At 51.7% G+C, this 25,407-nt stretch overlaps 2 protein-coding genes across 2 annotated transcripts in view; one reads left to right on the forward strand and one right to left on the reverse strand.

Moving 5' to 3' along the window:
* The window catches only part of GPATCH1 (G-patch domain containing 1), a 51,211-nt gene extending 39,606 nt beyond the window's left edge, over positions 1-11,605 (reverse strand). The window contains exons 1-5 of the mRNA XM_040976485.1: positions 11,533-11,605; positions 6,226-6,360; positions 4,318-4,403; positions 2,262-2,422; positions 1,552-1,649 (exon numbers count right to left, since the gene is read on the reverse strand). Of these exons, the coding sequence (XP_040832419.1) occupies positions 1,552-1,649; positions 2,262-2,422; positions 4,318-4,403; positions 6,226-6,360; positions 11,533-11,605 (553 nt within the window). The remainder of the gene's footprint in view (positions 1-1,551; positions 1,650-2,261; positions 2,423-4,317; positions 4,404-6,225; positions 6,361-11,532) is intronic.
* Positions 11,606-21,164: 9,559 nt separating this feature from the next.
* Positions 21,165-25,407, forward strand: part of RHPN2 (rhophilin Rho GTPase binding protein 2) — a 47,736-nt gene continuing 43,493 nt past the window's right edge. The window contains exon 1 of the mRNA XM_040976672.1: positions 21,165-21,233. Within this exon, the coding sequence (XP_040832606.1) occupies positions 21,165-21,233 (69 nt within the window). The remainder of the gene's footprint in view (positions 21,234-25,407) is intronic.

A 25,407-nucleotide genomic window follows, 5' to 3' on the forward strand; every position in this document is an offset into this window, starting at 1 on the left:
GGCATTGTCCCACAGCACATTAATCCATCATTTGGTAAATCCCCATCCCAGATGGGAGTATCCATTCAAGTCCTAGCTCCTCTACCGGTCCAACTTCCTGCTATCGTATCTTGGAACACAGTGCCTGATGGTCCAAATACATGGACATCTCCGCATGGGAGATCAGTTAGAGTTCTGGGCCCTGGCTTTGGTAGGAAGATGAGATTGTGTGTGCGTGGCGGGGAAGGGGCAGGGGAGTTACTCTGCCTTCCAAACAAATAAATCTAAAGAAGGAAAAGTATTCTCAAAGGGCAGGCAACATCTGGCACAGTGGTTGGAATGAGCCTTCAGATGCCCGCATCCCCCGTCAGAGTGCCTGGATTCAAGTCCCAGCTCCAAGCTGAATTCCAGCTTCTTGCTGGTTACACGTTGGGGCTCAAGTGCTTAGATCCCTGTCACCCACAGGAGAGGACCAGACTGAGTTCCAGGCCCCTGACGTCAGCATGACCCAGCCCAGCTGCCATAGGCATCCAGGTAGTGAACTGGTGGATGCAAGCTCTCTCTGACTCTACCTGCCTTTCAAACCAAATACTAGGGCCCAACGCAGTAGCCTAGTGGATGAAGTCCTTGCCTTGCATGCACCAAGATCCCATATGGGCACTGGTTCAAATCCTGGTGGCCCCTCTTCCCATCCAGCTCCCTGCTAGTGGTCGGGGATGGCCATGCACCCACCCATGTGGGAGACCCGGAAGAGGCTACTGGCTCCTGGCTTCGGATCGACTCAATTCCGGCCGTTGCAACCACTTGGGGAGTGAACCATCAGATGGAAGATCTTCCTCTCTGTCTCTCTTCCTCTCTGTATATCTGATTTTCCAATAAAAATAAATAAATCTTTAGAAAAAAAAATTAATTAGGGGCGGGCACTATGGTACAGCAAGTTAAGCTGCTGCTTGAGACTCCTGCATCCCACACCAGAATCCCAACTGGAGTTCCGGAGATTCTGCACAGCTTCCTGCCAATGCAGCCAGCAGGAGGTAGATAACAGACCAAGTGCTTGGGCCCTGACCACCCTCTGCAAGGCGCACAGTGGTCACTGTGCCCACTGGGGAAGTGAACCAGAGGATGAAAGATCTCTGTCTCTCCCTCTGTCATGCTTTCAAATAAATAAGTCTAAAAGGTAAATCTTCACAAATAAATTAATTGCAAAACTGTGAAGCATGCTCTGGAACTGTAGAATTAATGAGAACTATGGCGTGGTCGCACACACAGCAGTTAAGACACCGCTTGGGGAGCCTGCATCCCTTTTCACAAGACTGCCAGAGCTCAGGTTCTGGCCCTGCTTTCTGCTAATGTGTTCCTTAGAAGGCTCAAGGTGACAGATCAAGTTCATGGGTCTCTGCCGCCCACCTGGGAGCCCAGGACAGAGTTCCAGTCTCCTGGCATCCACCTGGCTCAGCCTTGGCTGTTTTGGACATTTGAGAAAAACATGCCTGTCTCTCTACCTCTCAAAGGAATAAAATCAATGAATGAAGTTTTCTAAAAAAGAGAATTCAGGAAACTCAATGCACGTACCTGGTTTCTGCCGGCGTGGCCTTCTCTTGACTCGAGGGCCGACTCCTTGTCCTTCCTTCCAGCCCATCTTTCTTAGCAGCTCAAAACCAACCGATAATCTAGGATGTCAACATGTGGAACGTGAATGCCTTCTGAGGGCATCAGTAATGGCACGAGATGAGCAGTGTCTGAGACGCTGCCCGGCTCCCACACCTGTCTCGCCCCAGGCCCTTGCCCACATTAGAGCTGCCTGCCACCCCCAGCTCAGCTGCCAAGCCTGATGGGCCCCTAGCAAAGTCAACCAGATGCCCTCTCCCGGGCTTGCAGTGGGCACATGGGGACTCTAGGCTGCCCTTGCTGAGCAGGAGGCCGGGGAGACATCCGGGGCTGAAGCTTCCACATCAAGTTACGTGCCCAAGAATTGAACAAGGAGGTACATGGAAACAGAGGGCAGGATGAGGCAGACAGGAGAGACATCAGGAAGCTCAGGGGTTGAGGAGAAGCCACTTGGCCTGCCGGGAGCTCTCCAGGCTCCTTGAGCACCAACAGTACAGCTGATGCCTGGAGCTCTTGGGCACAAAGCAGTTGCCTTCTGACAAAGCCCTCCTTTTCACTCGGACTGAGTCCAAGCAGGGCTCTCTTACTTGCAGCCAAATTATCTCCCCAAGTAAGAGAACCCTACACATGCAAAGCATGATGCCAGGAACAGAACAGAATTAAATTTTTCTCACTTTGCTGGCGATATGAGGTCATCAAGCAGCGTAGCTCCAGGAATAGGGGCAGCACTGGCTGCCAACTGCCTGGCCTTTTCTCGGATCCTATCTTTGGTTTTAGAGGCAAAATCGTCTGTGGTGACGATCGCTTTAGGTGCTATTCCAAATTCACTGAGATCCTGCAAAAAGAAAAAAGAGATTCACACAAAACACTATTATTTGGAAGGCAGTTAAATGTGATATGTCACATCGCTTTATTTCCTTGTATAAAACAAAAAAAGCTAAGACTACACAATTTAGCCAGGGAGCAGCAGAGCCAGCAAACCTTGCAGCCCAACTTGAGCAGCTCATTCTCAACTGGCAAAGGCCACCAGCAAGCCGGAAAGACAAAGAGTGAGGGCTGTGTTCTCAACAAGGTTCATGAGCATAGTATGACTGCAAAAAGCTGGGGCTCCCAGCTCACGGGCGTTTGTGACCACTCCTGCGCCATGCCTTGAACCAGACTTATGCATTTGCTGGAGCAGGTGCTGCCAGCTGCCCCGTGACAGCCGTTATCCAACGCTGTTTCCTCGCGGAGTCCTGAGGATGTCCAATACGTACCTTCCCCTGCTCCACATCACAAACGCTGCCCCAGCACCAGTGAGGCACGTCCAGAGAGTGGTGGCTCGTGTCCTTGCTGAGCCAGCAGTCGTTTGAGTCCCATTTCCCTTGCCCGGGGACTGCTTCGGGAGTAAAACCACTCGGTCACGTACAACCACCTCGGTCACGTAAAACCACTTGCCCAAGCACATGGGCGGGAAAACCCACAATGTAGGATGTAGGTGAGAGGCAACAAGAGCCCAGTCACCCCGGATGTGCCACCCGGAACTAGTGCAGCCTCATGGTAGCACAAGGAGGCATAGTGTGAGCGCAAGCTGCCCTGCAGGGGATGCCGGAGGAAGGCAGGCACGGGCCCCGCGGACACCTCGGTGCCCTGCATCAGTTTCCTTACAGATGATGCTACTCGGAACAGGAAGGAGGCCTCCCTTTCCTCTTACCTGCAGCCCAAAGGAAGCCAATGTAAGTATTTGATACCAAGTTTTATCATGCCCACAACTAGGTGTTTTCTTTTTTTTTAAGATTTATTTATTTTTATGGAGAAGTCAGATATACAATGAGGAGGAGAGACGGAGAGAAAGATCTTCCGTCTAATGGTGAACTCCCCAAGTGGCCGCAACAGCCGGAGCTTCACCGATCCGAAGACAGGAGTCAGGAGCCAGGAGCCTCCTCCAGATCTCCCATGCGGGTGCAGGGTCTCAAGGCTTTTGGCTATCTTCGATTGCTTTCCCAGGCCACAAGCTGAGAGCTGGATGGGAAGCAGGGCTGCCAGGATTAGAACTGGCAACCACATGGGATCCCAGAGTGTGCAAGGTGAGGACTTTAGCCACTAGGCTGCTGCACCAGGCCCACAGCTAGGTTTTAAGGTGGCAAAGGCTAAACTTCAGCTGCAGTGTGTGGGGATACTGTGGACAGCTGCAGGCTCAGTGTTGCACAGATCACGCTTGTGGGGCAATTGTGGCTCATCTGCTTCCGCATGACTTCTGCCTTACATTCCTGATTTTCAGAAACTGATCCCAGCACAAGATCCTACACCAGTGAGCCAGCATCCAGTGATATGCAGGATGCTGCGGTACAAAAGATGCTATCGGGCCCGACGAGATGGAGTAGTGGTTAAGGTCCTCGCCTTGCATGCTCCGGGATCCCATATGGGCCCCGGTTTTAATTCCAGCAGCCCCACTTCCCATCCAGCTCCCTGCCTGTGGCCCGGGAAAGCAGTCAAGGACGGCCCAAAGCCTTGGGACCCTGCACCCGCTTCGGAGGCCCGGAAGAGGCTCCTGGCTTCAGATTGGCTCAGCTCCAGCCATTACAGCCGCTTGGGAGTGAATCATCAGACGGAAGATCTTCCGCTCTGTCTCTCCTCTTCTGTGTATATCTGACTTTCCAATAAAAATAAAGTGAATCTTTAAAAAAAGATGCTAATCACCACCTCACATGCCACCGGTCCCTGGCTACAGCTGGAGCTGTGGACACCCACCTCTTCATCCATGAAATCCTCAGGCCCGAGAACGGACTTGTCTGCTCGGTTCTGGCGTGAAGACACGAAGGTCGAGGGCGTCCATCCTACAAAGGAATGAGTTCAGACTCTGTAACCGTAGGCGCCATTCTGGTTTACAGCACAATAATCCAGTAGCATATTCAGACTCGAAACTCCCAATAATGACACAGCCACTTGCCATCTCATCATTCATTTAGATATCATCACCCCATATCTGTTTCTTATCAACCCCTGACAGCCTTTGTCCTGAGAATGGGGTGAATACACTGAGGGATCCACATGAGAACCTGGAAGAAGAGAAAATCATCCCATACGCCGAGGCGTAACCTCTGACCCAGTGACCAGAGTATCACTTGGGATACTTATACCCTACATTCAACGCCCACGTTTGTCCAGTCTCCACCCCTTCTAATGCACCTGGGAGGCCACGGCTCAGATGCTCGGGTCCCTGGCATCCCTAGAGAGACCCACATGCAGGTGCTGGTCCCCGGCTCTCGCCTGGCCCAGCCTCAGTTATTGCCAGCATCTGGAGTGAGCTCTGTTCCTTTCTCCCTCTCTCTCTGTCTTTCAAATAAATAAAGCTTTAAAAAATGACCACGTCCTGTAGCTTAATGTCCTAACACAGTTATGTTTCTGAAAATTCCTTCTGTTTTTTTAAAGATTTATTTATTTAAAAGATGGTTTCATAAAGATGAAAATGAGAGCAAGAGAGAGAGAGCCCACCTGCTGATTCACTTCCCTAATGACCATAAAGGCCAGGGTGTGGCCAGGTGGAAGGCGAGAGCTTCATCCAAGTCTCCCACGTCGATGCACAGGCCAAAGCACTAGGATCATCTTCCAGGGCTCTCCCAGGTGTGTTAACAGGCAGCTGGATCATGAGCAGAACGGCTGGGACATGAACCATAGTCCATGTGAGATGCCAGCATTGCAGGTGGCAGCTCAATCCACTGCACCACAGTGCTAGCTCCCACAACTGGGTCAGGGCTGTGGCGTAGTAGATTAAGCCTCTTTCTGTCGTGTCTGCATCCCATACGGGCACCAGTTCTAGTCCCGCCCGCTCCACTTCTGATCTAGTGCCCGTCTCTGACCTGGAAAAGCAGTGGGGAATGGCTCAAGTCCTTGGACCCCTGCATCTCCTGGCTTTGGATCAGCTCAGCTCTGGCCATTGTGACCAACTGAAGAGTGAACCAGAAGATGCAGAATCTTTCTCCGTATCTGTCCTCTGTAACTCTGCCTTTCCAAATAAACAAATCTTAAAAAAATAATAAAAAATTAAAAATTTCCATATCAATACATTTACATACACACGCTATTTTAAACAGCATGAGGTTCATTATGCCACATAACGTGAAATTTCTAATTGTTTTTTTTCCTCCAGGTTGAGCATGCAGTCGCCAGCCGTGTGGTCCGCAACATCAGGAGACCGAGGCTTACAACGCTCTCCGTGTCTCGGACGCTACACTGGCTCATCACCCCTGCGACCTTCAGCTGCTGCCACTGCACGACACTTGTCACATCTGACACGCTAAGTCATGTGAGGCGGTCAATGATTAACCGAGGGAACGAGGGAACGGGTGAGGGTTCTGTGTGCGTGACAAGACAGTGATACAAAGAGGAAGTGCTTTTCATCCCTGAATCTGGTAAGAACGTACCTCTCTCGGACAGAGTGCTGGAAGATGCTTTCACCTGCAGGTTACACTCACAGAACACACTAATTGCCTCAGCAAACATTCCAGATGCTCAAAGGACACAAACCACTACAGTGTGTGCATTGAAAGACTTCAAGAGTAGTCACAAAAAAGAAAAAGAGAGACAGCCAAGGAGAAGCTCCTGCAACATTTCAATCCCTCGTGTTAGCAGCCCAGGAGCTCCGGGTAGGACTCGTACCTTCCTTTGAGCCAACCGTATTGAAGTAGCCAGCAGAGAAGCCGCCGCTGAAGGCGCCATGAAATCTCTTATACCTCCCTTTCTCGTCCCTGACGCTCTGATCCTGAAGGGGAACTGGTTTCTTTGGTCTTTCACCTGGAAAAGTTAAAAAAAAAAAAAAAGAAAGTGAGGTAGTTAGAATTTACGGAAAATGCAATTTGTTAAACATAATCAGTGGTCCATTTCTTTCAATTTAAAGTATAGCAATATCAATATTAGCTTAGATAGTCTAGAAAATAATACAATTGATCTAGTTTATGAAAGGAATATGTTAAAATAAAAACAGCTAAATATGCTAAAATAAAAACAGCCTTAGGTTTAAAGTTGCAGGTACCACCGCTTTCTCGGTCTTTTGGCTAACCTCAAGCATAAAGTTTCAGGTATGAAAACACAACACACTGTCTCATGTTTTCAACTCCAATCCAAAACCCAGATTCTAAAGTCTTCTAACAGATTCTAATGGCTGAAAGATCTTTCCCTGACTCTCCTCTGTCTGCGCCTCTACCTTTCAAACAAATAACTGAAAAAGAACGCATAAAATAGTAAAGATCTGAATTGTAACTTGCATCCCTTAACACAGGATTTTCACCATTTCTTAGAAATGTAACACACTCACACAACTCAAACCTGTGTCCTATTCTGGCTTAGCAAGTGCACCTGCTGTAATGTACCCCAGGCATTGTGAATACGATTAGCATCATTCCTGCTCTATAATACCAGTGGCCAGGGGCAGCTTCACTACCACTCCCCCAACAAGCATGACAACCACAAAGGTCTCCACAGCAAGAATCACTGGACCAAGGTAAGAGAGGGCAGATCTTTGAGCGCTGGGAGCTGTTCTGGATCTCTTTCTCCACTATTGCTCATCCGGAAGGCGAGATAAGCCCCGCAGACGACTAAGTGGAAGCTGTGACGGCAGTTCATAAGGGCCAAGAGCGTGGCCACCGCGGTCCCCAGGGCACCTGATGAGAAGGCGACATCTCCTACCAAAGCAACAGGACAACTCCAGAGAGGAAGTGGCACTTTAGAGAGGCCAGGGTATAATCACGGCCGCTAATAATAGTTAATCCTTTCCTTTCACAAGTGTTATCGTGCTTATCACCAGATGAGAACTCTAAGTGACTGCCCTGAAGTCTACCACTAAGGACAGAGCTGAATCCAGGACTCCAGTCTGTACCCAAGCCAGGGATGTCACCAAAGGCCTTGCCAACCGGCGCCCATGTGGGATGCCGGCACTTGCAGGCAGATTAGGCCCCTGGATAATAGTTAACAAGTAACTTCTCAATCAGGACCAGCTGCTTTAATTAAGGTGTGTCTCTCTCCTGGACCAGTGTCTGCCTAACCTGTCACTACAGCTTCAAAGAAGACAAGTGATGATGCACGGGCTATATTATAAAATGTTCTCAGAGTGTACTTAAAACCTCAAAGCGTTTCAAAAACTGAATATCAATATCCAAAAAATGCTGAATATCCAACAATTAAAGGACTTTTTAGGCCAAGGGTGGAGGAAGGGTAAAAACAGGCTACAGATCAAATGATCAAATGTCCTCGCCTGGGCTCAGCGCAGTAGCCTAGCAACTAAAGTCTTGCCCTTGCACACAACGGGATCCCATAAGGGCACCGGTTCTAATCCCAGCAGCCCCGCTTTCCATCCAGCTCCCTGATTGTGCCCTGGGAAAGCAGTCAAAAATGGTCCAAAGCCTTGGGACCCTGCACCCGTGTGGGAGACCCAGAAGTGGCTCCTGGCTGTTGGCTTTGGATCAGCTCAGCTCTGGCTGTTGTAGCCACTTGAGGAGTGAATCAACAGATGGAAGATCTTCCTCTCTATCTCTTCTCTTCCCTGTATATCTGACTTTCCAATAAAAATAAATCTTTTTAAAAATGGAAGTAAAACAAGGAAATCAGTACATTAAAATGTCTCTGCCTTCCTTCCACTTCCTGGTTATACCATCAGACTTTGTTATATATTTTTCATGCAGCATCAAAAAATACAAGACCTAGGCCCAGCATGGTGGCCCTCATCTAAAGTCCTCGCCTTGAACATACCAGGATCCCATATGGGTGCCGGTTCTAATCCCAGCAGCCCTGCTTCCCATCCAGTTCCCTGCTTGTGGCCTGGGAAAGCAGTCAAGGTTGGACCACGGACTTGGGACCCTGCACCCACGTGGGAGACCTGGAGGAAGTTCCCGGCTTTGGATTCAGTTTAGCGCAGCATCAGCCGTTTCTGTCACTTGGGGAGTGAGTCATCGGACAGAAGATCTTCCTCTCTGTCTCTCCCCCTCTCTGTATATCTGACTTTCCAATAAAAATAAATAAATCTTTAATGAAATAAAAAAAAAAAACATGACCCGAGAGTTGATGACCTACATAACATGTCACAAGGCGACAGAAACACCACAGTGACACAGAGAGCTGCAACCGCATCTGTAATAACGTCCCTTGCACACGCGACCTGTGTCCTATCCTGGCTTAGCTATAACCGGCCTTCGAGGGACTGCTCTTGCCTCCCAGGTCCCCTTAACCTGTGGATGTTTGCTGTCTACCTCAGACATTTCGCACATGAGAACCTGTGATTTTGTGAGTTTCGATTTGAAGCTCCATGGAAAGAAGCTTCAAGATCACGACATGAGATGCTTGCCTATAAGGCTACTGTGATCTTAAGCTGTACTGGGACAGGCATGCCAGCAGCGACGCTCCTCACACTCTGGTCCACCTGAAAGAATTATGAATAAATTGGAGCTAGGGATGTGGGGAGAAGACACAAAGGGCATTTATTACAGAACCAGGAGCACGGGGTGTGGGACAGAGGAGCCTTCCACACACAGGCAATGTCCAGGAGACTAGATACCTCCAGCTTTAGTAAGCATAGAGGACAAGCAGAGCCAGAATACCACATGAGTGTAATCGCGATCAGAAGCCAACCAAGCGGCAGGATGTGGACGGGGAGGGATGATGGGACACCCACCAACAAGAGACCTGCAGGCAGCTTCTGGTGGGACATCACTGTGCCTCCTCTGTGTTTCCCCCACTGGGCTGACACTGCCATCAGGTTCTTGGTAACATTCCATGCCTGCTTTGCTGCCCACAGCAAGTCAGTAAGTGGCACAGACCAGAAACATGGGAAGCCACTTGATTCACCCTACCCTCGCCTCCACATCCCACCAGCAAGCCAGGTGAGCTATGCACTCCAGGCCCTCCCAACTGGACCAGGACTACTGCTTTCTTATCCATCACTGCAGAGTCTCCAATCCATACCAGCAACATCTCCAAACCTTTCAACCAATCTCCCTGCTTCACTCTTTACCAAACCCAACCAGACAATTGTAAAAATCAAAGAGGTGTATCTATCAACACATTCTGGGCCCAGTGCGATACCCTAGTGGCTAAATCCTCACCTTGCAAGCGCCAGGATCCCATAGGGGTGCCAGCTCAAGTCTCCCAGCTGCTCCACTTCCCATGCAGCTCCCTGTTTGTGGCCTAGGGAGGCAGTAGAGGATGGCCCTAAGCCCTGGGACCCTGCACCCATGTGAGAGACCCAGAAGAAGCTCCTGGCTTCAGATCAGCTCAGTTCTTGCCACTGTGGCCACTTGGGAAGTGAACCAGAAGATGGAAGGTCTTTCTGTATTTCCTTCTCTCTATAAATCTGCCTTTCCAATCGGTGTAGACATTTGGTCCAGCAGTTAAGACACCCATGTCCATCTTGGAGTACCTTGTTTCATGCCCAGCTCCCACTCCTGACTCCAGCTTCCTGTTAAGGCACACTTTGAGAGGCAGCACTGACGGCTCCAGGAACAGGGTTCCTGCCACTCCTTTGGGAGAACTGGATGGCATTCCCAGCCCTGGCTTCCCTCTGCTCCAGCCGCCCCGGGCACTGTGGGCCTCTGGGGAAGGAAACCAGGGCAGATCAAAGTTCCCCTCTGTGAATATGTCTAAGTGTATCTTAAATAAGTAAGTTTAAGGGGCCAGCATTGTGTGACAACAGGTGAAGCTGCTGTCGGCGACACCAGCATCTCACCTGAGGAGCCAGCTGGGAGTCCCAGTTGCTCCACTTCTGATTCAGCTCCCTGTTCATGCACCTGGGACAAGCAGCAGAGGCTGGTCCACGTTCCTGGGTCCCTGCATGCACATGGGAGACCTGGAAGAAGCTCCTGGCTCTGGTCTGGCCCAGCCCTGGCCACTATCATCCAGCTGGTGAGAGAACAAGTGAATGGAAGGCCCCTCTCTGTTTCTCCCTCTCTCACTGTGTAACTCTGCCTTCCAAATAAATATAAGTATCTTTTAAAAACTGAAAGTGTGTCAGGGACCGGCACATTGGTTCAAGTGGCTAATGTTCCACCTGCAAGTGTCAGCATCCCATATGAGCACTGGTTCGTGTCCCAGCTTCTCCACTTCCCACCCACCTCCCTGATTACACCTGGGAAGGCAGCGGAGGATGGCCCAAAGCTGTGGAACCCTTCATCCACATGGAACACCTATAGGAAACTCTTGGCTCCTGGCTTTGGATCGACTCAACTCCAGTCATCATGGTAATTTGGGGAGAAAACCAGCCGATGGAAGATCTTTCTGTCTCCTCTCTGTAAATCTGCCTTTCCAATAAAAATATCTTTAAAGAAAATGTAAGTGTGTGGAAAATAGATGCACACACACGTGTGTATATATACGTGTGTATTCCTGTGTCACCTCCCAATGACTCTCCTATACTTAGTGTAAGATCCAAACTCCTTACGGTGCAGGGGAGCTCCAGCCGGAGCCCCTACCCCTCGCCCCTGCCATCCCCTTCTACTGTGCCCCCCCATCTCCGGCGTCCATCCCCACAGCAGCCCCGCTTCTCCAGTGTCCCCCCATCCCGGGCGCCCGTCCCCACAGCAGCCCTGCTTCTCCAGCGTGCCCCCATCCCCGGCGTCCGTCCCCACAGCAGCCCCGCTTGTCCAGTGTGCCCCCATCCCGGGCGCCCGTCCCCACAGCAGCCCCGCTTGTGCAGTGTCCCCCCATCCCGGGCGCCCGTCCCCACAGCAGCCCTGCTTCTCCAGTGTGCCCCCATCCCGGGCGCCCGTCCCCACAGCAGCCCCGCTTCTCCGTGTCCTTCCCCATCCCCAGCGCCCAGGATCCACGGCAGTCCCAACTGTCCTCTGCGTCCACCCACGGAGCCCCCAAAACGTGGGTACCCCAACAGCATAGGCCTTCCCCCTCCTCGCTGGGTTCCAGCGAGCCAGGGCTCGGGCCGAATTCCGGTCTGCTGCCCCGACTCCCGATCCATTCTGCCCTCACCTTCTTCCAGAGGCTCCAGGCCCGTGCCATAGCTGACCAGGTCCTCCTCGCTGTCACTGCCCCGCGCCGCCATCCTGTTGCCTTCCGGGCTCCGCCTACTCGCGACGGCAACCTCGGCGGGACAAACGCCTTCGTTCTTTCTCCTCCGCGAACCGTAGCGAAACGCTAAGGCGCAATTCTCCAATTTTGGCAGGTGATTTGCCTGCAAGGATGAAATCACAACCACCCCCCATTTCTATTCTAGCTCTGCGATGTGCGGACCAGGAGGTGAGCTCTGGAGGAAGCCCGACCACTGCCGGGTCGCGGAGCAGGTCCACACCTGACACCTGCCCATTCTCCAGCCGAGTCCCGCACACCAGCCTCACTTCCCTTCCATCCCATGGCCGCTCTCCCGGATGCGCAAACTTGCTCCGCTGAGCCTCCGGGTCTGGCTACCGGCGGGAGACAGCCGCGGGTGCAGAGCTGCGTGTGGTCAGTTGCGCAGGGCAGGGGGGACCCACGCACGCTCGCTTACGGGGCTCGCCCTCGGGTTGGCAGACGTGTGCAAGGGACCTGTGCCCGTCGTGAGGGCAGCTGGAGACAAGCTTCGTCGGCAAAGAAAGGGGCGAGGATGGGGAACAAAACCCAGGAGTTAAGCAGGGGAAGACAAACTGAAAAGAGAAAGAACGGAAATGGGCATAAAATGGAAGCGGAGGCGCACGGAGCTCCGGTCCGGCACGTACTGAGCAGCGGTGGAATGGGGTGTTGCGACGCCACCCCCGAGACCCTTTACAACTGAAGAGAAAAACGAAGCGGCTGTTGCAGGGATGTGGCTGATGGAAACCCAGAAGGGTGCCAGTATCAGAATCCCGGGGATACAGTTAAGACATACCTTCCCACCCTCCCCCCAGGCCCCTGGAATCTGCTCGGGCGGCTGGGGGCTGTTCCTGCAGGTCCTCCAGCCCCCAGGGCGGTACACGCGCTGTGCCCTCTCCTGGCAATGCCCTTACTCTCCCCGGTCCAGGTCTCTGCTCGCAGGGTACTTTTTCCAGCCGCCTTCTCCCACCATTTCAAAAGCAAACCCTAACTCTGCAGTCCCCATCCACCCCGCCCCCACGACCAGTCCTACACTCACCACTTTCTAACAGGCGTTTGAATTTGCTGATGAATGGCGCTCCCCTCGTTCCCCATTGAAATGTAAGCTCCGTTTGATTGTGGATTTGTTTTTGTTTTCTTCTGGGTTTGTTTTGTTTTGTTTTCTTGCCTGCTGGCCTTGTACCTGGCAGGCAAGTGGGAGCTCCAAGAAGTCCCTAGGAAAGAAAAAAAAAAAAAAAGAATTAAAATATAAGTGTGGGAGCAAAACCAAACTTGAAGTCCATGCATATAAGGGATGTCAAAAAAAAATTTTTTTAAGGGCCTGGATTTCAGAATTTTTGCACCAAATAAACTCACCTTTTGATTCCGCGATTCCATAAAGAGTTTGAAGTAACCTCATTGAAACAATAAGTGTGTTTGAAGGAAACAATGAATGTCTAGTTCAGTAAGTTGTGGTACATGATTGATGCACATGGAGGGGTAGGATTGGGACCAGCGGTTCCCAGGCTGCTTGTGATGCCTGCTCCCCACATTGTATGTCTTGGGTTTATATCTTGGGTAGGCTCCTAACTCCAGATTCTTGGGAACGTGCACTGCGGGAGGCTGCAGTTGATGGACTCAAGTATTTGCGTTCCTGCCAGCTCAGGTGGAATTCCAGCTTTCCAGTTTCAGCGTGGCCCAGCCCCAGTATTTGAGGAGTAAATCAGCAGCTGGAAGATGGATCTACCGCCTGTACCCCCTGCCCCGCATCACCCACCAATCGCACAAACCTGAGGAAATAATTGTGGTGCAGTAGGTTAAGCTACTTGAAATGGCCTGTGTCCCCTACTGGAATACCAGTGTGTGTCTCGGCTGCTCTGCTTCTTATCCTGGGAGGCGACAAATGATGGCTCAGGTGAGCCCCTGCCACTCTCCTGGGATGGAGGGTCTGGGCTCCTGACTTCCATTTAGCACAGCTCAACCTTGGGCTATTGTACTTACCTGCGGAGTGCTCCAATGGATGGAAGATTTATCTGTCTGTCTGTCTGTCTCTCTCTCTCTCTCCAATGTTGTTTGACAAGTCTCCCACTGAAAGGTGCACTCTATGCCTTTTTTCAGTGAATGTGGGTTCTGTAACTCCAGGGCCAAAAGAATACAGTGGAAGTGACAATGTATCATTTTCTGTTCTCTCTTTTGAGAAGCTAGCACCTTGAACTTTGTTTCTTTGAATGCTTGTTCCCCAACCTCTGTTCTGTGAGAAAACTTCCACACCCAGAAAGGCTATGTGAACCAGCCCATCACCAGCTGAGGATCCACTTAACCATGAGTACAACAATTGCTAGCTCTCCAACAGCGACCCTGACTGTGGCTGCATGAGAGACCCCAAGCAAGGACCTCCTGGGTTCAATCACCTCCCAGGAACTTGAAATATAATAAATAAAATGGCTCCTCTAATTTTAAGCCATTAGGATGTGGGGTAATTTGTTAGAACAATAGGTACCTGGAACAATTTGCCAGCCTTGAAAAAAAAAAAAAGACAGCCATTGATGACAGAGTAGGCATTTAGCTTAGGGGTCAAGACTTCAAGTGTCCACATCAGAGCCCCTGGGTTGAGTATCCTCTTCTGGCCCCTGACTCCAGCTCTCCAGAACTGCAGATCCAGGTAAGCAGCAGTGTTGGCCCGAGTCATTCCTGTCACCTACATGAGCGACTTGGATAGCGCTCAAGTCCCAGCTTTGGCTCTAGCTCTCAAATTTTAAGCAAAAAATGAAACAACAACAACAACAAAAAACCTGTGAGAAATTATCTCTAATATATACCAATAGAAAAGCAAAAACAGAGGGAGAAGAACACACACCATACTGCCAATTGTGATGAAAGAATATTCAAGTGACCACACGTAAGCGCTTACCACATCCACACTGCAAGGGGACTATGCATGCACAGATGTACTGTTCTATTTATACTTCAGGTTCCTGGTCAGAGCTCTCCCTGCACCACTTCCAGTCTGGCTCCCTGACCATGCACCTGCAAAAGCAACAGAAAACAGCCCAAGTGTGTGGGCTCCTGTGCCCATGAACTGCCATTGTGAATATAAATGTGGACATTAAAAGAAGGGGCCGGTGTTAGGGTTCAAGACCTGGCTACTCCAATTCTGATTCGGTTTCCTACTGATGCATCTGAGAGACAGGATGTTCGCTTGTTGCCACCCACACAGGAGGCCCAGATGGAGTTCTGGCTTCTGTCTTTGGCTTGAGCCAGTGCAAGGTTTTGCAGCCTTTTGGGGACAGAATCAGCGAGTGGATGATCTCTCTCTCTCTCTCCTTTTCTGTGTCACTCTTTCAAATAAACCCTTTTTTGAAAAAGGATGAAAGCCCATGATTTTATTTCTAAATATTCTGGTTCCTCTACATAGCAGTGTTGGTGCATCTGCAAGGAGCTGGATCAGAAGTGGAGCAGCTGGGCCTAGAACCTGCTTAACTCATTGTGACACAAGGCCAGCTCCAGAATACTTTTCCTTTTAAGTCACAGGAAATGGTAATGGTGTAGTGCAGCTGCATGTGCCGTGTAAACAGCCCTGACTCTGCCACTTATCAGGCTCATGATTGCTGAGTCTTGGCATTCTCCTCTGTAAAATGGACATGACAGATCTGGCACGGTAGCCTAGCAGCTAAAGTCCTCCCCATTCACACTCTGGGGTCCCACATGGGTGCCAGTTCTAATCCCAGCAGCCCCATTCCCCATCCAGCTGTCTGTTTGTGGCCTGGGAAAGCAGTCGAGGACAGCCCCAAGCTTTGGAATCCTGCGCTCCCGTGGGAGACCTGGAAGAGCTCCTGGCTCCTGGCTTTGGATCAGCGCAGCAACGGTTGTTGCGGCCACTTGGGGAATAAATCATTGAAGGGAAGATCTTTTCTCTGTGTCTCTCCTCCTCTCTGTATATGTGTCTTTCCAATAAAAATAAATAAGTCTTTTTTTAAAAAGTGGACATGACAAGGTACCCACCCCTTAAGGTTGGGGAGCAGCAGCTGAGAGCACAGCACAAAGAAAGTACACGGAAATGAGTGTGACAGGAAATGACTGTGACACCCAAGAACGTATTGTAAGACTGGAGAGCGAGGCCGGAAGGGGTGAAAGGTCTGTGCGCAGTGACTCAGTGTCTACCTAGCATGATGTGATGTCTCAGGTGGGCGTTCCTCCCCGCTGCCCAATGGCTTCCATTTCCAAAACCTTTTTAGAAGAGTTGCCAAGGTGGGTCCATAATCTGTGAATTTTAGTCACGTTGTGGTCCGTTTTCTGCTTCTATGCCACAGTTCCCAAGGTTGAATACTCATACAGAGAAGAAGTTTATTGAGCTCTGGTGGAGGCTGGCCCCAACTGCTCAGCCTTTGGTGAAGGGTCCCCTGGAATGGGGCACACGTGCTGCAGAACCAGAAAACAAACATCCATGTGCAGACCGTAGTCAACACCTGTAAGGACCTACTCCCAGAGGAACAAACTCACTTATCAGACCAGCAGTATTGCCTTCTGAGGGCAAGACTGTAATGATCTAATTACCTAATGTGAGCCCCACCTCCTGCCAGTTTGCTCTTTTTTTCCCTGTTAATTGATTTATTGCGCCTGGCGTGATAGTGTAGTGGTTAAAGTCCTCGCCTTGATATGCCCAGGATCCCATATGGGTGCCGGTTCTAATCCCGGCTGCTTCACTTCCCATCCAGCTCCTTGCTTGTGGCCTGGGAAAGCAGTTGAGGATGGCCCAAAGATTTAGGACCCTGTACCCATGTGGGATACCCAGAAGAAGCTCCTGGCTCCAGGCTTTGGATCAGCTCAGCTCCAGCCGTTGCAGCCATTTGGGGAGTGAACCATCGGACGGAAGATCTTCCTCTCTGTCTCTCCTCCTTTCTGTATATCTGACTTTCCAATAAAAATCTTTTTAAAAAAATAAATTGATTTGTTTATTTGAAATGCTTGATGAGAAAAAGAGAAAAATCTTCTATCCACTGATCTAGTCTTCAAATGGCCACATCAGCTGGAACTGGTCCAAGGCCAAAGCAAGGAGCTTCCAGAATTCCGTTTGGATCTCCCATATTTGGGCCATGGTCTGTTGCCTTCTCAGGTGCATTACTGGAAGCTGGTGTAGAAGTGGAGCAGCTGGGACTTGAACTCATGCTCTAATATGGAGTGCCGGCATCTCTGATCCATAACCCCCTGAGCCATAATGCTGGCTCCTTCTTCCTGATTCTGTCAGCTCAACACCAGCCAACTCAGGACCAAGTGTTTGGTACAGGTGTTTATCCTTGGGAACATATCAAACTCACATTCAAACTCTTAGACTCTCTGCTTTTAATTTTTACAATTTCATCAGGGGCCCTGTGCAATGACTCAGTAGCTAAATCCTCACCTTGCATATGCCAGGATCCTGTACGGTCACCAGTTCGCATCCTGGGTGCTCGACCTTCCATCCAGCTTGCTGCTTGTGGACTCGGAAGGCAGTGGAGGACAGCCCAAAGCCTTGGGATCCTGCATCCATGTGTAAGGCCAGGAAGAAGCTCCTGGTTCCTGACTTCAGGTTGGGTCAGCTGCAACCAATACAGCAATTTGAGGGAATGAACCAGTGGATGGAAGATTTTTCTCTGTCTCTCCTACCTCCGTGAATATGATCTCTCCAATAAAAATAAATAAATCTGAAAAAAAAAAAAAGCAAGAAAAAAATCTCATCAGATTTTTCAAGAGGAGATGTAGGTATGTCAGGTTGTCTCCCAGAGAATCCAATGCTCCTTTTGTCCACAAGGAGTAACGAAACAAGACTTGCGTTTCACTTGGAGGGATTAGGTTCCTAGACAGCCAACTGATGGACTCAAACCAGATGGTAAAATGGAGTTTGACAGAAGAGTTGTTTGCAATTGAGGTTTTAGTGTATTGCCTGTCTCCAAGAGTCCCACCTTAGTCCTTTTATTAGAAGCACAGGGGTGGGGTTGGCACCACAAGAGTAGGCTAAGTTTTCATTTATGGCATCAACATTCAATATGGGCTGCAGTTCAAGTCCTGGCTGCTCTGCTTCTCATCCAACTCCCGCTAATGCACTTGGGAAAACAGTGGAGGATGGCTCAAGTCCTTGGGCCCCTGAACCCACATGGTTAGAGCAAGAAGTTCCTGACTCCTGGCTTCAGATTGGTTCCTCTCTGGCCATTGTGGCCATTTGGAGAGTAAACCAATGGACAGATGATCTCTCTCTGTCTCTCCTTCCTTTTCTTTCTGTAACTCCACCTTTTGAATAAAAATCAATAAATATATCTTAAACAGAAGCAGCAGCACGGGGCCTCCCTACCACAATGAGCTTCACCAGCAAGATGCTTAAGGTTGCCTATCTGTTGGGGCAGGAACAACAGTTTTACTTCCGGGTCACAATGGGATCAGATATGGGATCAGATCTCTGGGTCCTCACCATGAGTCAGGAGGATATGCCAAGAAGTGTGAGGGTGTACAGGGAGCAGCAGTGATGCTGTGGTGATTTGGGGTGCCGGGAGGTACACCCTTGGGACTCACAGGGACTCAAGTTCCTTTTGCTCTTAAGGGACACAGGTGATCTTCTTAGGATGGGTTGGTGTGGTCCATAATTGTACTTCCTTTTCTTACTCTTCCCTTTCAACAAAAGCAGAATTGCCACAAAAGCAATGCTGTTTAGCTAAACAACTCACTTTGGCTTTCATTGTATTCACTTCCCGGTTTCTACCCTTAAGGCAAAGAACCACTGTTTTTCCCCTTCTGGCTATAACATAGCTGCCTTTCAAAACGTGTTGCAGGGGCCCAGTGTTATAGCACAGCTGGTTAAGCCACCAGATTGCCACCAATATACCAACATCCCTCCCATCCATATGAGCACTGTTTTGTGTCCCAGCTGTTTCACTTCCAATTCAGCTCCCTGCTAATGTGCCTGGAAAAGCAGTGGAACATGGTCCAAGTACTCGGGCCCCTGTACCCCCTTGAGACACCCACATGAAGCTCCTGGCTTCAGCTTGGCCCGGCCTTCGCCGTGGCAGCCATTTGGGCAGTGAACCAGCAAATAAATAAATCTCTTATGTCAATGATAGAAGTGAAACGCGTATGTGGCAAACTGCAAAGGCAATTCAAGCTGCAAGGTGGTAGAGAGAGATGATAAAAGCCAGAGGTGATAGGGAATGACTGGTGTCAGTTGGCTTTGAGCCAGAATGGGATTTCAGTCACCAAAGTGGGGGAAGGGTGTGCCCGAGCCACTCCTCTCAGCCTTGCTGTTTCCAAGGCAAAGCAAGATGACCTCATCCTTTTATTTGCAGTTAGCCAGTGAGAAGGAACCAATATCTATAAATCCCTGACACTGTAGAGGCTCTATTATCAGTAAGTTTATTAGTTTATTCCAAATGTTATAGAGTCACCCACTAAGCCCAGGGTGAATAACCTAGTGGCTATATCCTGCTTTGTATACCCTGGGATCTCATATGTATACCAGTTGGTATCCTGGCTGCTCCACTTCCCATCCAGCTGCCTGCCGGTAGCCCGGGAAAGCAGTAGAGAATAGCCTGCACCTGCATGAGACCCCTGGAATAAGCTCCTGGCTTTAGATTGGCTCAGCTCCAGTTGTTGTTGCTATTTTGGGGGGTGAACCAGTGGATGGAAGATATTTCTCGGTCTCTCCTCTCTGTAAATCTGACTTTCCAATAAAAAAAAAATCTCTCTCTCACACACACACACACTCAAAGTGACCCACTACACTGGAGTTCCTAAAACAGAAGACCCATGGGTCCTTGCAGTGGGTAAGTAACTGTTTTTAACTCCCAGCCCGGGAATGGTGCATTTCAAGAGCAAAGTATTGAGTACAAGATGACCTAAGTATTGAGATCAGCCTGACAGCTGGTTTCTCAAACACCTTTTGCAGCCAGGAGTTGGTCAGAACTCGGTGAGGAGTTCTTGTAATTCAACAAGGGATGGAGGGAGGGAGTGAGAGAAAGAGAGAGAGAGGTTGGAGGGCATGCTGCCTTGTGTTGTATAAGGCTCAGCAGTGATGGTGTGAAGATTTTTTCTTTGGTATTTTATTTCTTTGGTATTTTTTTCTTTGGTCGTGGGTCCATGGTTGTGGTTCATTTTTTTTTTTTTTACAAAAGCTTATTTGTAAATGTACAACAGGCTCCAATTTAACACTTCATTCTAACTATGGGCAGCAAAAGACACTCTGGCTGGGAATCCAGATGTTAAAACACGCGTGGGGTTGAGGGCAGCATCACTTCAGACGCAAGGAGTAGCTTACTTTTTGCCAGATTTCTTAATTCCACCTGTCGCCAGGGGCCCTTCCCGGCAGACTTTCAGCATCTTGAGCTTCTTCTGGTCCTCTTTCTGTTTCTGCTTGAAAGCTTTATCCTCTTCATCCATCTCCTTGGCCTGCTTCTTAGGTTGTTTCAAGGGCTTCTTTTTGCCACTTTCCGGCTGGACACAGCGCCTGCTGTTGTGGTTCATTTAAAAAGTCCGAATACCCAAATACATGTAACAAAACAAACAACAACAAAACAGGGAGCACATGGCTAGTTGCGAAAGGAGATGGCGCCCCACCTGCGCGGTAGCCCAAGGTAGGTGCAGCTGTGCCAAGACCTTGGGGCGTAGTCTGGGGGACGTCGGTTCCGGCTGGCCTGCCCGTGGGGGATGGGGGCTTGAATGAAAACTCAGATCCCGGAGGGCCTCCTTTAGCTCCTCAACTAGGCAAGTGCCTCCCTCTTCCCGCGTCCCACTGGATGCTTTAACACGCACGTAGTTCCGAACACCCTCGGCTAGCCTGAGAAACAGCAACGCGCCCGGTTCTGCAGTGGAGAAAACCGAATTTGGAAGCGTGGGTTAAAGAAACGTGCTCGAGGACACCTGCGGTCTCTTTTGGCCCAAACCCTCCCTCTGGGTGTCCCTCGGTAGGCGGCCCCCTTTCCCAGCCACGTCCGCAGCCCCTAGCTGTTGCTCCCAAACTGCTCCAGCCGTCTGGCTAAAGCGCTCGGGGGAGCAGCGCGCGCGTCTCGGCGCCGGAGTCCTCCCCTGCAGGAGGAAGCTTTCCCTAGCCACCCAGCCCAGGGCCCAGCGCTCGAGGCGTCTGGTCGGGTCCCAGGTATCGGGGCATCTGCGCTCTCGGTACTGACTCCCAGGGTTCTGGGGAGAGGGCCGGTTCCCAGTCTGGGCTTCGCTGCAGCCGCCTGCACCTCCCAGCCCTGGCTCCAGCGCCACCACGGCGTCCTCCCCGGGGTTGAGCGTTCCGACCCGGAGGTCCAGAGGGAACGAGGGACTAGGTCGGGGCGCAGCGAGGTGCGGGAGGCCGGCGCGGGCTGCGACCCAGACAGGGAGACGGGCGGGGAGGGCCGGGGGGCGTGGAGTCAGCGGGGCGGGCCGGAGGCGTGGTCCCGACGGGGCGCGGCCGGCTCCCGGGCTCCGGGGCTCCCGGGCTGGGCCTCGGGTGGCGCTGGGGGGTAGGGGTGGCCGGGGCGGGCCGGGGGCGGGGTCGGGCAGGGACGCCCTGTAGGGCTGGCGGCGGCCCGGCGGCGCTTCAGTCCGTGGTCCGCGCCCTCACCGCCAGCATGACTGACGCGCTGCTCCCTGCGGCTCCCCAGCCGCTGGAGAAGAAGAGCGACAGCTACTTTCGTAAGGTGGGCAGCTTGAAACGCATCGGGGAGTCGGCGACCCCCTTTCCTTCGGCTGTGGAGGCAGGCAGCAGAGCGCGCAGCCCGGGTCGACCAGGCCGGGAAGGGGAAGGGGGAGGGGGCGCGCTGGCCGTTGCTGGCCGGGCGGAGGATTGGGGTTGGAAGGAGGTGAACGAAGGCGATGACGACTGGGGCGGAGGCTCCCAGAACAGGTGCCAGCCGGATCGAGAAGGCTCTAGGCGCAGGTGCAGGCGGGGGATGGGGGGGAGGTGTCCCCAGTCGGGGACCCCGCGTGCCTGTGGGAGGGACCTGGTCTTTGCGCTGCGCGGCCTCGTTGCGCATGGGAACCCAACCTCTTCGTCTCCTTATTCCAGGAGTGCTTGGCGGGTTGTAGGCGAAGACGGAAGGGCGACCATAGATGCAGGTCGGCCTGCTCGTTCCACCTCCAAAATGATCCCCCCCGACCGCCTCTTTGACGCGGATGGGGGTTGCTGGCGGGAGGGGACGTCTGTCGTCGGGGTCGTTTCTGAGGCCGCGAGCTCGGCGGGCGTGGGCAAAGACTGTGGTCCGCTCCCCCCACTTCTCCCCCGGCACTTGGCGCTAAAGCCGATTTATCTGGTTGTCGGGGAGACGGCGTGCGCGGGCGCTCCGTATCTAGGGTCGGTGCGGGGGGGACACTCATCGAGCTCTGGCCCTGCTCCAACACGACCCGAGCTCACCGGTGGTAAGGTCTGGACTCCCGAGACGCTTTCTTAGCCGAGACGCCGCAAAGCCTTACACGCCTTTCTTGTCGCAGGTTCCCCTGGTGAGTCTCAAAATAGCTTTTGGCGTTGGGCCAGGGAGCCCTGAGTAGGTTGTGGGATTGTTTCTTATGTTTTTGTAACTGATGCAGCTGAGGTACGGTGTGCGCAATTATCAATAGGGAAGTGGAAACTGTTTTCCCACAGAGCAATCAATTCTCAATTGTTCCCAACCCAGCGATCCGGTTCCTTAAAGGTCCTGGCCTCTCCCTACCGCCACCACACGTGACACTGCCTCCTTTGGCTTTTGCTGGCCGATGGTGAGGAGCGGTGAGGGACCTTCAGGAGGGAGTCAGGTGGGGACTTGATGGGCACGGTTCACTTCTTCAAGTTGCTTTAGCGTTAACATAAAAGGAGCAGTTTTGAGATATATTTAAGTTCAAAGATGTCATCATGGAATTACAGGATTATAACTTCTAATTATGTGTGGCATTCGGGACCAGGAATCACAGGCCAGGGAATTGCAGGAGGGAGGCCTGGAAATCCCTTGATGCCCGCCCTGTCCTGGGGCCCCGAGCCTGACTGCCCTGCTACCCCCACGAGGCCTCCCAGCAAGCTGCTGCTGCTTCATGGGACTTCTGGTGAACAGGTGCAATTGTAACCAGTATCAGCATAGGGAGTGGAGAGTGGGAGAGGATGGCAGATGGGGTGGCACACCCGTGAAGGTGATGGGCCCATACCCTTCCCCAACATCTGTTCTTGTTGGGGAACAGGAAAAGCCTCCACAGCTGTGAGTCCCAGAGAATGCACGAGGTGGCTGGCAAGGAACCCATGAGAGGCTGCCCAGCTGTGTGCACTTGAGGTGGAAGAGTGCAGAATCCAGGGAAGCAGGGCTTTCCATCTGTTTTGGAAACCAGACTTTGTCATGGTCCTTGCGCTCCCTCATTCCGGTCCCGAAAGTGTTCTTTGTACCAGGAAACTGGGAGGTGTTGACGTTGACTGTTTCCGGATCCCTGGCCAGTGTGACCTAAAACAAATACTTGCTGAATGAAAAGCAGGTGCTGTATAGGTGCCTGAGGGGAGGCAGAGCTGGGGCAGAGGGAGCCGCACAGGCCGAGGCTTGTGTTGGGGGCCTGGCAGCTCAGAGTCACAGAAGCTGCTGAGGAGTCAGGAAACTGCCGGAATCCATCAACGTGTATTTATTCAGAAGGCGATGTGACAGAGAGAGGTTTCCCAACTGCTTCTTCTCTCCCCAAAGGACTGTAATAGCCAGTAACTGCATGGGGGTCTCCCACGTGGGTAGGTACTGCCTTCTCAGGTGCCTTAGCAGGGAGCTGAAGCAGAAGCATACAGACCAAGAAGCAGCTCACCTGCTGTGCCACACAGAGCCAACTCCATCAAAGTATTGTAAGACAGGCATAGAGGCTTAGGCTGCTGGTGGCCATGCCAACATCCCAAATCAGATTGTGGGTTCCAGTCCAGCGTCCCCACTAAAACATATCCTGGGAAGAGGCAGCGGGTAATTGTTCATGTATTGGGGTTCCCTGCCACTCATGTGGGAGACCTGAATGGAGCTCCTGGCTCCTGGTATTAATTTGACCCAGCCCTGGCTGTTGTTGCCATTTGGATAGTGAGCCAGAGGATGGAAGATGTGTGTGTGTGTGTGTGTGTGTGTGTGTGTGTGTGTGTGTGTGTGTGTGTGTGTGTGTGTGCGTGCGCATGCGCAATGGCACTGTGCTTCTCAGAGAAGTAAATTGCAAAGACCTCACAAGCCCAGACATGTGTGATTGGTGTCAAAGGTCGTTTGACCTGCTGAGTGGTCATGAGTGGGGGACAGGGAAGGCAGCTGGGATGCTAGGTAGGAGGAAATGGGGGCTTCTGGTCCCCGATTCCCATCATTGTCTTCCTGCTCGGCTGAAGGCTCCTGGTGACTTCAGTCGGTTCTATATCAGTGCTCAGCAGCCTTCCTTCCCACCAGCTGTGCCTCAGACTCGGACCTGGGCTCCAGGTGGAAAGCTGGGGTGCCAGTGGATAGGTTAGAATGATGAGAGCCGGGGCAAGGCAGTGGCTGCAGGGATGGGAAGAGCTGACAGGTTACTGTGGGAACGGAGTTCAACGTGTTTGCAAAAGGTTGATGGTCCCAAGAGGACGTGAGCCAGGAGGCTGGAGACGGGCACAAGTGGTTTTGAGGCCCTCGGTGGCCTCCGTGGAGAGTGCGTCTTGCAGCCATGAGCGGGTCCAGGCTGGAGATGCAGCGTTGGGGCGCGCTGGGGACCCTGAATGAAGGACAGAGATAGGAGGCAGCCCTGAGGCTGGGTGCTGGAAGGGAGCTGAGAGGTGTGTCCCCATAGCAGGGAGGTGAGGTTGGCAAGCCAAAGGGCACCAGAAGGTTCTGGATGTAGTCCTTTGCAAGGGGTGGGGGACGTGTTAGTGATCAGAGAGTTGGGGACAGAAGTCATTGCTGTGGACACAGTGGGCAGGAGGGAAATGGGATAGAGAGGGCAGGATTGTTCTGGAATGAGCTAAGTCTGGTGCTGAAGAAGCCAGGTGTGTGGAGTAGGGGGCGTGGTGGGGGAGACAGGGAGGGGCTGAGGATGGGAAGAGCTGCTGCAGGGATCAGAGTGGCTAAGACAGCCAGGGCAGTGAGCCCGGGCCCTTGAGGCTGAGAGTGACGTCCAGGCAGCATAGAGCTGCCCCGTATCATCAGCAGCTCACAGAAGTCTTGGGACATTGGGGATTTTGTACACAAATGGCAGCAGCAGGTAGGGCTGGGTCAGATTGAAGCCAGATTGAACTCCTAATTCCCCACTCAGGTGGCAGGAGTTTGTACTTGGGTTTGACACTCCTAGAAAATAGCAAATTATTTTCTACTAAGAGCAAATTATTTCCTGCTAACATCAGGCTTTTCTTCCATCCTCTTCTCTTTGTCAGATGGCTCTTCTCTGTCTTTATAACTTTGGGGATTTATTTATTTGAAAGGCAGAGTTAACAGAGACGGGGAGACATCTTCCATCCACCAGTTCACAGCCACAAATGACCGCAATGGCCAGGCCAAAGTCAGGAGCTTCCTCTGTGTTTCCTGCATGGGTGTAGTTGCCCAAGGATTTGCACTATCCTCTGCTGTCTTCCCAGGCCATTCACAGGTAGCTAGATAGGAAGTAGAGAACCCGTGCTCATAAAGGATGCTGGAACTGCAGGTGATAACCCGTGAAGCCATACTGCCAGCCCCTCCTCTTTTCTCTACAATGCTATTCTGCTTCATTCAAAAGTGTCTGACTCACAGTGGCTCTGTGGCTGCAGTTCCCGGTGGGCCTTCCTCTCCTGGAGCAGTGAGGCTGGAGGGTGGGAATTCCTGAAGCTGCTCCTCTTCAGTCCAGGGAGCAAAAGCCGAGCCTTATCTCCTTATCTCAAGTGTTATCTTGTGTTCTGTGTGACTTATG

The sequence above is a fragment of the Ochotona curzoniae genome, unplaced genomic scaffold, assembly GCF_017591425.1.
Source record: "Ochotona curzoniae isolate NIBS_2020 unplaced genomic scaffold, NIBS_Ocur_1.0 contig_2699, whole genome shotgun sequence".
NCBI classification, from domain to species: Eukaryota; Metazoa; Chordata; class Mammalia; order Lagomorpha; family Ochotonidae; genus Ochotona; species Ochotona curzoniae.